The 11,281-nt window shown below is 45.0% G+C and overlaps 1 protein-coding gene and 2 long non-coding RNA genes across 6 annotated transcripts; 2 read left to right on the top strand and 1 right to left on the bottom strand.

Moving 5' to 3' along the window:
- The first annotated feature begins 3,399 nt into the window (after positions 1-3,399).
- LOC135110716 (uncharacterized) lies at positions 3,400-3,885 on the top strand. Its single transcript, XM_064023342.1, has one exon. The coding sequence runs from the start codon at positions 3,400-3,402 to the stop codon at positions 3,883-3,885; it is 486 nt and encodes a 161-aa protein (XP_063879412.1).
- A 2,450-nt stretch (positions 3,886-6,335) lies between these two features.
- Positions 6,336-9,066, top strand: LOC135110155 (uncharacterized). Of its 2 annotated transcripts, XR_010273097.1 has the most exons (4): positions 6,336-6,469; positions 7,401-7,525; positions 8,147-8,310; positions 8,769-9,066. It is a non-coding gene; the product is annotated as an uncharacterized LOC135110155 (long non-coding RNA). The 2 variants fall into 2 exon arrangements; XR_010273096.1 differs by having other exon boundaries at positions 8,147-9,066.
- A 292-nt stretch (positions 9,067-9,358) lies between these two features.
- LOC135110154 (uncharacterized) lies at positions 9,359-10,794 on the bottom strand. Of its 3 annotated transcripts, none has more exons than XR_010273093.1 (3): positions 10,656-10,794; positions 9,682-9,904; positions 9,359-9,523 (listed from the first exon to the last, which is right to left on the bottom strand). It is a non-coding gene; the product is annotated as an uncharacterized LOC135110154 (long non-coding RNA). The 3 variants fall into 3 exon arrangements; XR_010273095.1 differs by having other exon boundaries at positions 10,661-10,691; XR_010273094.1 differs by lacking the exon at positions 10,656-10,794 and adding an exon at positions 10,225-10,550.
- Between the last annotated feature and the right edge of the window lie 487 nt (positions 10,795-11,281).

The following is an 11,281-nucleotide window of genomic DNA, read 5'->3' as shown; positions in this document are numbered from 1 at the left end:
GATATACATGTTGGCAGGGTGCTTCTCTCTTACTACTACTACTACTACTACTACTATTGTTATTGATATACGCAGTCATTGTTGTTATGATGAGGACTTGTACCATAAGTATTATTGGGGTTAAGAGAGAGAGAGAGAGAGAGAGAGAGAGAGAGAGAGAGAGGTCTTTCCTGGGTTTGAAGCCTCGACCAGCTGCTTCGTTATGAAAATTTTCAAATGAAGCTTCGAACTGGCATTCCGAATCTAATTAAGAAGGGGAAGGTTTAATGTCCTGGGAGAGGGGGGAGGGGGGATGGGGAGGGATGGAAGGCGGGAAGGAAGGAAGGAGGGAGGGAGGGAATGTATACGCGGATTGGCAAAGGATGGAGGGGAGGGAGGAGGGAGGGATGGTGTAAGTGTATAAGGAATGGGAGAAGGGGGAAGAGGGAGGGAAATGGGGAAATGGAGAGAGAGTGAGAGAGGGAGTATAGCTTGGTAAGGGATGAGGGGAATGGAGAGAAGGGAAGGTGGAGAGAGGGAGGTATGAAATAGGAAACGATTGAGGGGGAGGAGAGGTAGAGAAGGAAAAGGAAGGAATGGGGAGGGATAAAGAAGGGAACAATAAAGAAAGGAAGGGTAGAAAGGACAAAGGGAATCAAAGAAGTAGGAAGCAGAGAAGAGATGGAAGAGAGAAGAATAAAAGAAGGAAGAGAAGGAGAAGGATTGAGGGAGGAATAGAAGGAAGGAAAGACGGAGTAAATGAGGGATAGAAGAGAGAAGAATAGAGAAAAGAAAGTGATAGATGAAGGCAAGAAAGAAATGGAAAGGTAAGGAAAAATGGAAGAAAGATAAGCAAATGAGAAATAAGGAAAGAAAGGCAGAGAGAGAGAGAGAGAGAGAGAGAGAGAGAGAGAGAGAGAGAGAGAGAGAGAGAGAGAGACGAAGAATGAGGCAAAAGATTAAGAGAGGAAGAGAAAGAGAGAGAGAGAGGAAAGAAGGGAGAGCTTGATAACAGAATATGGAGAAATGACAAAACAAGGGACGAGAGAAAGAGATGAAATGGAAGGAGATGGAGAAAAAATAGGAGGAGAAAAACGTAGGATGAAAGGGAGCGAGATAGAGAGGAAGAGTGATTGATGGAAATAAGGAAGGAACTAAGACGAGCAAACAATGAATGAATAAATAGAAGGAAAGTCTCGAGATGAAAACAGAAAGGAGGAGAAAGAAGGAATGATGAGAGAGAGAGAGAGAGAGAGAGAGAGAGAGAGAGAGAGAGAGAGAGAGAGAGAGAGAGAGCCTGGCAAAGAAAGGACCGATCGACCTAAGATGGAGGTGTGGCCTTCTGTTACAAAGAAACGCTCAATGTTAAGGTCATTGAACCGGGCAATCCTGTGCCCGAGGAGCTTGAATTACTAGTGTTAAAAGTCACAGACAGACAACGGGAAAGGTTTATTGTGTGTTGGGTGTTATCGCCCCCCGTCACAGGGCACTTTACTCATTGACTACCTGACAGTGATTATAGACGCAATGATGGTACCAAATAAGTGTGAAAATGAGATAATTATTGGTGATTTAAACCAAAACACAGTGCGCGAAGCATTTAACACACTCATGGTTGTGCACGACTTGCACAACCATGTCACCTTTCCCACCCACCGCTCTGGATCATCCCTCGATCCAGTCGTGACCGAGCTTCCCTCCGATACCATACAGTGTTCCTCCCTAGACTTTGTAGGCACTTCGGACCATGTGGCAGTCCTCACAAGGATTAGTTTCAAGAGGCCGCGTGAGGAGTGCCACACTCGAACTCTGTGGAGGTGGGAGAAGGCAAATTGGCAGGCTATGCGAGCCTCCCTCAAAACTACTGACTGAGATGATGTGTTATGTGGAGACACTGACCAGCAGGTGGGGCAGTTCACCGAGCTGCTTCACACCCTGCAGGACCGCTGGGTGCCCCACTCCACACACCAAGCCAAGGGATCAGACCAACCCTGGTTTGGGCCAGAATGTCGAGCTGCCTCCGACGCAAAGTACCATGCCTGGCTCGCCTTTAAGAGGCATCCCACAGCCTGGAACAGACAGCGACACAGGGAGGCAACCAACCACATGAGGGCTACTCAAGGCTGGGCTTCTAACCAATGGGTGACAGATCTCAAGAGGAAGCTGCGGGGAAGCCGGGTGGGGTCCAAATGTTGGTGGAGTCTTGTTAAGGAGCAACAAGGTGTGTCTAGGGGGAACACCATTCCTCCCCTCCACCGGGATGACGGTACAATAGCGCAGTCTGCCCGAGATATAGCAAACTTCCTGGCCAAGCACTTCACTGATAAGATGTGCATCTCCGACCCTAAAAGACCTCCACCCTCACTACCAAACATAGTGAAAGAAAAATTATCATTTGCCACAACGAGTGAAGTGGAAGTGAAGGCAGTGCTTTCAAAACTTGACGTGACAAAAGCAGTGGGTTCTGATAACGTTAGCCCACACTTTCTTCGCCAGTGTGCTGATGAGCTGGCTCGCCCACTCTCTACGATATTCAACCAGTGCTTACGGACCAGCAGGTGGCCAAGTATCTGGAAAGTGGCTAGTGTTGTGCCAGTACACAAGAAAAATGAAAAAAAAACAGTGGCTAAAAACTATCGTCCGGTGTCCCTGCTGCCTGTGCTCAGCAAGGTGCTCGAGTCCATAGTGGCCTCAAGAGTCACAGAGCACCTTGAGAAGCACCACCTACTGTGTGGCCGGCAGTTTGGGTTCAGGCCGGGCAGATCGGCCGCTGACCTGCACCTGCTGCTCACCTCGGAGTGGAGTGCTGCTCTGGACGCAGGGAAGGCCACTGCAGTTGTTGCCCTTGACATTGAAGGGGCCTTTGACAAGGTGTGGCATGCAGGTCTCCTTGCAAAGCTCCGTGCAGCAGGTGTGGATGGGCCCCTCTTGTTGCTGTTTGGTGATTACTTGAGAGAGAAGAATCTCAAAGTGGTCATTGATGGCCAGGAGTCTGAACAGCATGCAGTAAGATCAGGTGTTCCTCAGGGAAGCTGTCTCGGCCCCCTGCTCTGGAACATCTACATAAACGACCTCCTGCACTTAATCCCCAGTGTAAGAGATTATGCTGATGACCTCATGCTGGCTCAGAGCTACAGCCCAGGGGAGGAGACTGACACGGCCGACCACATGAACGTCACCCTGAACCGCATTGTGTCGTGGGGCAGCAAGTGGCAAGTAAAATTTGTCCCAAACAAAACACAAATGTCAATCATCTCAAGGTCGAGGACGCCCCTCCAACTCAGCCTTGAGGGGCAAGCTATACGGCGGCAAGACGAGATGGATGTACTGGGGGTCACATATGACTCCGCGCTGACCTTCAGGCACCACATAGAGCGTCTAGCCAGGGAGGCCTCGGGTTAGCTGGCGTCACTCAGGAGGATGTCGTGGCTCCTTGACGACAAAGGCCTGGAGATCTTGTACAAGGCTCAAGTTCGTTCCTACCCGGAGGACTCGTGCCTTGTTTGGGGAGGAGCGGCGAGCAGGCATCTTTCCCTCCTGGACAGGGTACAGGCTCGGGCAGTGAGGTTCATAAAGGACAGTGGAGGCAGAAATAAGCCAAAGCTCCACTCCCTTCAACATCGCAGGGACGTAGCGGGCCTCGCTGTGATGTACAAAATACAACAACAGCGAATCCCGCATCTCCAAGCTCTCCGCCAGCCCCTGCGGCGGGCACAAGTGACCACCCGGGCTGTCACTTTAATGCCTGCTGAATTATTTCAGTGTCGATGCCGTACTTGGCACCATCAACGCCAGTACGTCCATCATTATAGTGAACTATGGAACACCTTAATTGCTGCACAGATAGACTTCAGTAAAATGAATCTGCAGCAATTCAAGGAATGTGTGAACGTCTGGTTGCCATAAGCACCAGAGTAACAATTGTTAGTAACATTTAGAGTTAGGCTTTTAGATAGGAAACACTAAAAATGTTCCCTTTAACCTGTAAAGTGATACATTATATGTAAAAATATTTTGTAACATTCTCTTTAACTATGTATTGATTGGTGTACAAAAAGAGAGAGAGAGAGAGAGAGAGAGAGAGAGAGAGAGAGAGAGAGAGAGAGAGAGAGAGAGAGAGAGAGAGAGAGAGAGAGAGAGAGAGTTTTTCTTTAATTTCCATCCTGAAGTGAGATAGTTTACCTTCTTTATTTGCTTTATTTTGACGTGCGTTATTCATTTATGCTGCAAGTCTTAATCTGTCTGTCTGTCTGTCTGTCTGTCTGTCTGTCTGTCTGTCATTCGGTGTGTACATGTCTCTCAGGTTTTTCCTTTGCTTGTCTGTTTTTTTTTTGTTTTTTTATCTGTCTTCTCTTCTTGTTCTCTTAATTGTTTCTTCCTTTCTATTTTTGTTTCCTTCCTGTTCATCACCTGTCCTTTGTCTTTCTGTTTGTCTGCCCGTCTGTCTGTCTGTCTGTCTGTTTGTATATAAGTTAATTCGTTTGCTAATCTATCTAATCTCTCTCTCTCTCTCTCTCTCTCTCTCTCTCTCTCTCTCTCTCTCTCTCTCTCTCTCTCTCTCTCTCTCATTTGGGGATTAAGTGAAAAGTTAAGATAAGAAGATTCCCGAGTCTTACTTAATTGTGTTTTAATTCCCCAAATCTTTATGTTCGCACTTAACGGTGATTTCTATGGAGATGAAGCACAGAGAGAGAGAGAGAGAGGGAGAGAGAGAGAGAGTACTGACTTTAACGCTGCAACAATGAGGTTAAATTTCGCCGGAGAGAAAGGAAGAAAGAAAGAAAGAAAGAAAGAAAGGAAGTAATAAAAGAAGGAAGGAAGGAAGGAAGGAAATAAGGAAGGAGGGAAGGAAGAAAGATAAGAAAAAAGCATCGAAAAGAATTAACTATGGAGGAAAGGGAGAAGAGATGGAACAAGAGAAGGGAAGAAGAAGAGGAGGAACAGGAAGAGGAAGGGAATGGGGAAGAGGAGGAGGAGGAGAAGGAAAATTACGAAAGAAATAGAAAAGTGTGTAATCAAATAAGAGAAGGAAAAGGAGGAGGAGAATAAGAATAACAAGAAGGAAGACTTAAAACAATATAGAAGAAAATGCGAATACTAAATACACAGAGAGAGAGAGAGAGAGAGAGAGAGAGAGAGAGAGAGAGAGAGAGAGAGTCGGAATGCCTGCCTAGCGCTCTGAAATCTGTGGCAATAGGAGAGAGGGGAAGTGGTTGTGGTATTAGCACTATTAGCAGAGAGGTGCCAGCAGCAGCAGCAGCAGCAGCAGCAGCAGCAGTATTAGTAGTGGTAGTAGTGGTGGTGATAGTGGTGGTATTAAGCAATACTTACAATTGTATTTGTGTAGTGGTGGTGGTAGTAGTAGTAGTAGTAGTAGTAGTAGTAGTAGTAGTAGTAGTAGTAGTAGTGCTAGTAGTAGAAAGAGAAGAAGGAAGACGAAAAGAGGAGATAAAACGAGAGAGAGAGAGAGAGAGAGAGAGAGAGAGAGAGAGAGAGAGAGAGAGAGAGAGAGAGAGAATTATTATTATTATTATTATTATTATTATTATTATTATTATTATTATTATTATTGTATTAGTAGCAGCAGCAGAAGAAGCAACAACAGCAACAACGATATAAAGAACAATAGCAATAATAACAACGCATCCTTTCACCTTCCACACACACACACACACACACACACACACACACAGCGTCAGTTGGGGAGACTTTCATGGAGGTGAACTTGAAACACCCCGGCAGGAACAACAGAAAAGTGGTGAGTGGAACGCCTTGCTTGTTTTCACGAGTTTTTCTTTTTTTTTCTTTTTTTTTCTGTGTTTTGATAACTTTTTTTACTCTCTTTCTTTCTTTCTTTTATTAAGGGGGATGTCTTTGTTATTTTTCGATTATATTTTTGTTATGTTTTGTTTCTATTTTAACCATTTTTTTCTCTTCTTTTTTTGTTATTTATCTTTTCTTTAATTTTCTGTTACCTCTCTTGTTACCTCCTTTATTGAACTTCGTCACCTTATTCATGTCGCCTTTCACAATTCACTTCCCTCTCTATCACCTCAAATTTACGTTCATGTTTCCACTTTCTTATCCTCGCATTTTTTTTTTCTTATTTCCTTGTACTTTCATTCAGTGTTTGTTATCCTTCATATTATCCATTTATCCAGCTATTTATTTTATTTTCTTATTCAATGAAACAAAATACGTACGTTTATGTGTACGTATGTGCGTGTACGTGTTTGATCACTGTTTCGTAAAAATATCACGAAATTTAGTTTGTGTATTATTGTTACTTACTTTTGATTACTTTTTGTTGATATTACTGTTTGCAGTGCGCATGTCGCGTTTTGTTTGTTTCTTACTTCACCCCGGCGCCAGCAGCCAGCACCCAGCAGCCGCCACGCAGGTCAGTTGTCTGTGGTGGCTGCTTCCGACAGGGCGTGTGTGGTGTGGCGGCCGTGTGACATGGCCCATGTTGGTTCCCTGCTGTTCCTTGGTATGTCATGTAAAGTGGAGCTTTGTGTACAGGTGCAATACAGACACGTGATTTGTAGGTTGTATTGTTTTGTTCCATACGGCAGATGCGGATACGTGTTTGGTATTGCTCCAGCCGTTCCGTGAAAATTTGTTTGATTGTTGTTCGCAGCTGTGGGTGGTCTGCTGCGTGTGTGTGTGTGTGTGTGTGTTAACACGTTGTGCCAGGCGCTGAGCTTGCGGGGAAGCTGTGTACCATGCCTGTGTGATGTGCCCAGGACTGTGGGCTATTTACCGCAGCTTGGTCAATATTATAAGTGAATATTTGTTTAGGTTAGATAATTTTTGTGAACTTTCTAGTTTGATGGCTGAACATTTAGCATTGTATGAGTTTGGATACTTTGAATTTGTGGTGTTATGCTCTGTGATGTTGTGTTAGTTAGGTAATTGTTCTCAGGTTGGATCGACTTAGTAAAATAAGTTGAATGCAACGTTCGACCTTCTCTACCCAGCGGTTTTGACGAAACAATCATGTACGCATTGAGTCTGTGCACGTGTCCAGACGCGGCAGCACAATTGGTCCGTGTACGTAAACCCTGTAGGTGTGGACGCAGGTGTGAAATTCTTCCAGTCCAGGTGTGTACGGCGGGTTACACGTGGAATCCATACTTCATAGAGAGAAGGAAGGAAATGAGGAAAACAGTGAAAGGAAAAGAGAGAAAGAAGGATTAAAAGAGAGAGAGAGAGAGAGAGAGAGAGAGAGAGAGAGAGAGAGAGAGAGAGAGAGAGAGAGAGAGAGTTACAGCAATACTGATGTTAGCTAGGTAAGGTGGTAGACAGATAATAGATAGATAGATGTATAGATAGATAAGCTAGATAAGGTGGGAGACACAGATAGATCCTCTTCCACCTTATTCCCTTTCATTTACCTTTTCCTCCTCCTCCTCCTCCAGGCCTACCTTCATGATGGACATGCGCGAGGTGTTAGGGGCGTCCAAGTGGTTCCTAGCAGCTGATCTCCAGACGGTGACCTTGTCCAGTGACCAGCAGTGCGTGACCTTCGTGGTGCACTTCATGGGTGAGTGAGTGGGTGGGGTAGTGGAGGGAGGGAATAAGAGATTTTTGTTTTCTTTAGTCAGTCCTTCAGTTCGTTTATTGGTCAGTTTTCTTTGATTATCTTCTTTCAATATTCCTTTTTTTATATATTCCGATAATTCATTCTTTTATATTTTACTTTTCCCTCATTCATTTGTTTCTCATTTCAGCCTTTTAGCCTATTTTTTTCTTTTCCTTTTTCATGTTTCTCATTTCTATCTCCCTTCGTCTATCGTTTCCTTTCTCTCATTTCTCATCCAATCACTTCCTTTCGTCTATTTTTTTTCTCTCTTTCATACCTCTCCTTATCAGTCATATTTAAGTCTTTCTTCCTCTTTTGTCCCTCTCCTTGTTTCATCTCATCGGTCACGCTGAGTCCTCATTTGTGTCGCTATTCTCAGTCTCCCCTCATTCCATCTCTTCCTCTCATCATCATCTCATCAACTTCTCTCCTCCTTTTACTTCATAATTGCATCACATTAATAAAGTTTCCTTTCATTTAGTTTACTCATTTTCCTTCCTCCCATACCTCCTCACACACACCTTCCCCTCCCATACACCCTCACACACGCCTTCCCCTCACCTTTCTCCTCTCCTGACGCAGGCCCCAGCGCAGGTCGTCTTGAGCTGGACTTATCCCGCGTGCTGGCTGGCCGCAATCTGGACCCCCCCACCATCATCATCAGGGGCGTGTCCTGACCCGGACCGCCCCAAGAAGCTGCCCTACAGGACCTGCGGGAGCCTGGAGGAGGAGACACTGCTGGAGGAGTATAAGAGCGAGTCTTGGGGATGGGAAGGGAGAGGAGAGTACAAGGTGTAAGGGTAGATGGGAGCACTGGAAAGGGGAGGGGAGGGGAGGTGAGTATGGCAGTTGGGGGGAGGAAGGGCAAGAAAATGGAAGGGAAGGAGAAAAAGGAAAAAGGAAATGAAAGGGAGGGAAAGTAGGAGGGTGGTGGCAGGGGATATGGGTGGTGGTTGGGTATTTAGTTCAGAGGTTTAGGCTGTTTGCTCAGCGTTTGTTTCCTTTAGGCATCTCAAATGTTCCTTTGCAGAGCACATCCCCAATCCCTTTGCAGAGGTTTCCTTTTGGTATCTCAAATGTTCTTTTGCAGAACATATCCCCAATCCCTTTGCAGAGGTTTCCTTTAGGCATCTCAAATGTTCCTTTGCAGAACATATCCCCAATCCCTTTGCAGAGGTTTCTTATCAGGTTTTTTCTTTTGCAGCCAACACCCCGTGGGATCTCAAGGGCGGTGTTGCCGGAGCTGGCCTCGCCTCCGCCCTGCTGCTGCCTCTGCTTCACCTCATCGCCTGCGATAAACCCATCAACATCAAGGCATCTTGGTTTTCGCGTCCATTCCCGCCCCCCTTAGTTCCTCTCACCCTGCATAGGGGGCCTGTACATTATGTAGATAGGAGGCTATAATTGTGTGAAATTAGATATATTATGCAATAATTATCTTTATGCATATATATATAAAATGCAATAATGTTCCTTATGCATATATACAAAATACAATAATAGTGTTCGTTTCCCTTTCCTGGATGTGAATACGATGCCAGCTGTGGGGAGTGGATAGAGAGGTTGGCGAGTGCCAGAGTGTGGAAGCTTAAACTTTTCAACAACACCATTTTTACTCAAAACGTGCAGTTACTCGTTTCGCTTACAAAATACCTCGAAGACTCTCCGGAGAAACACCACGACCATTTTCAGATATGAGCAAACTTAGTTTTTATTAAATAAAAACTATACATATATTTTTTTTATATTAAAAACTTTTTTATATTAACTATTTTTTTTATTTAAAAAAAAAAATTAACTAAAAATAATATATATTTGGGAGCCTCTCGTACATCATTAACCGGCGGCGCCCCAGCCCACGAGTCGCTCACACGGCTGCTTTGTTACAGCAATGCAGGGGACGTATTGCAGGGGAGTGCCGCCGCCAGTCTGCGAGGTCACTGCAGCGTCACCACTCATCTGTGCAGGACAGACGAGGTGGATTTGAACTGGAAATAAACCAATTTAAAAAGACGGATTTTTACTATTTGATAACCAAACATCAGAATTAAACGATTTAAAAAAGTTCTTAACCGAGAACAACGTTCAATTGAAACTGTTTGAATTGAGCCACTCACCCAGCCAGACACCCCCGGCGCGTCACAAGCAGAGAGGAGGGCGCTCAGGGCAGGCTAGCACCTATGATGGCAAGCTGGAGCGACCTGCCAGAGCACAGCCTTCACCTTGTTGCTGGGGTGCGTGGGTCTTCAGGCCGCCAATAGGGAGCGCCGGCTGGCTGTGGCACGCGTGGAGCGCCTTGTGAAGCAGCGGAGCGAGGCGGCGGCACGTGGCTGGGATGACCTAACAGTAAATACTCTTAGCACAATCAATTAGTAAATAAATCAATGAGTACAGACAGTAAAGACTTCAATTAAGCGACGCAAACAAACTAGGTCGTCACTCGACACATTTGTACAAAAATATTAATTTTACGCTAACCTAAATCCAAAATGACGAAAATGCAAGACGCCTGAATACCAATCAGTTACACAAGGACCAATACAAACACCTCAATACTGAGCTTTCTATAACTCCAAATGCTCATTACAATAAACGAGCCGTTACAAGTTAAAAGATTACACCATTAAAATATTACACCTCGTTAAAAGATTACAGGTCACCTGGTAGTGGCTCCGTGTGTCGTGGGAGTGTCATGTCACTGAAGAGCAGGGCAAGGAGGGCGAGGGAAAGTGAATGATCTGAAGGTAATTACACTGAACACAGGATAACTTTGTACTCAGTGTTGGGTGTTCATGTTCCTGCTGCTGCCACTTCAACCCCGGAGAGACCTGACATGTCCTGAATCAGCAGAGCGTTACAGTATGACGCTAGGAGATTGTCACGCACCTGTCGACTGTCAACGCGACAAATGAGGGACAGGAACATCAAACACGGAGCACCAATAAAGCTGGATTCATTATACTTTCATTTTCACCTTTCCTCGCCATCACCCAGCTCTTGCAGATACATCAAGCCCACCACAACACAACACAACCACCAAGAACACACCATTATCCACTAGCAAACAGAATAATCACAAAACAACACTGACCTTACCTGGGCGGCAGACGGAGGTAGAGAGAGCGACGCGGCTAGAGCCAGGCATTAGTTCACGTCTGCTGAAGCTTCGTAACTTTCTCGCTATCTCGAACGCTTCAATGTCTTGTTGTTTTTTTTTTTCATATCAGAGGGACACCGGGCTGAGGCAACAAAAGGGAAGAAAAGAAAATACCTCCACTACTTTTAACAAACCCGAGCTAAAGTTATTTGGTTTTCCAAGGATGTTTTCGTGACTTTAGTGATTGAAATTATGATTAGTGAGGTGACGAGTTTTGCAAGGGTATTTTCATGGTTTAGTGGCAATTTCCTTTGATTTACTGGAAGTTATCGTGGTTTTACGAATGTTTTAGCAGGGTATAGTACAAACTGTTAGGGATTTACAAGTGTGTTTCCTTGGGTGATAGTTTTACAGCCTGTAGTGAAAGTCAACGAAGTGATAATGGCACTATCATGACTCAGTGATGGTTTGGTGAGGATCCTGCGTCATTAATGAGAACACCCATGAGAACCTGACCAATCACCTCTGTAGCATTTGTTAACAGTCCTGCTGAAAGAACAAAGAGCTTAACAATACGAACAAGATACAAATGGAGAACACAAACCAGAATACATCAACAA

This window comes from Scylla paramamosain, chromosome 20 (assembly GCF_035594125.1).
Source record: "Scylla paramamosain isolate STU-SP2022 chromosome 20, ASM3559412v1, whole genome shotgun sequence".
NCBI lineage: Eukaryota > Metazoa > Arthropoda > Malacostraca > Decapoda > Portunidae > Scylla > Scylla paramamosain.
The sequence above is the reverse complement of the archived record's forward strand: the minus strand, read 5'-3'. Positions and strand labels throughout refer to the sequence as shown.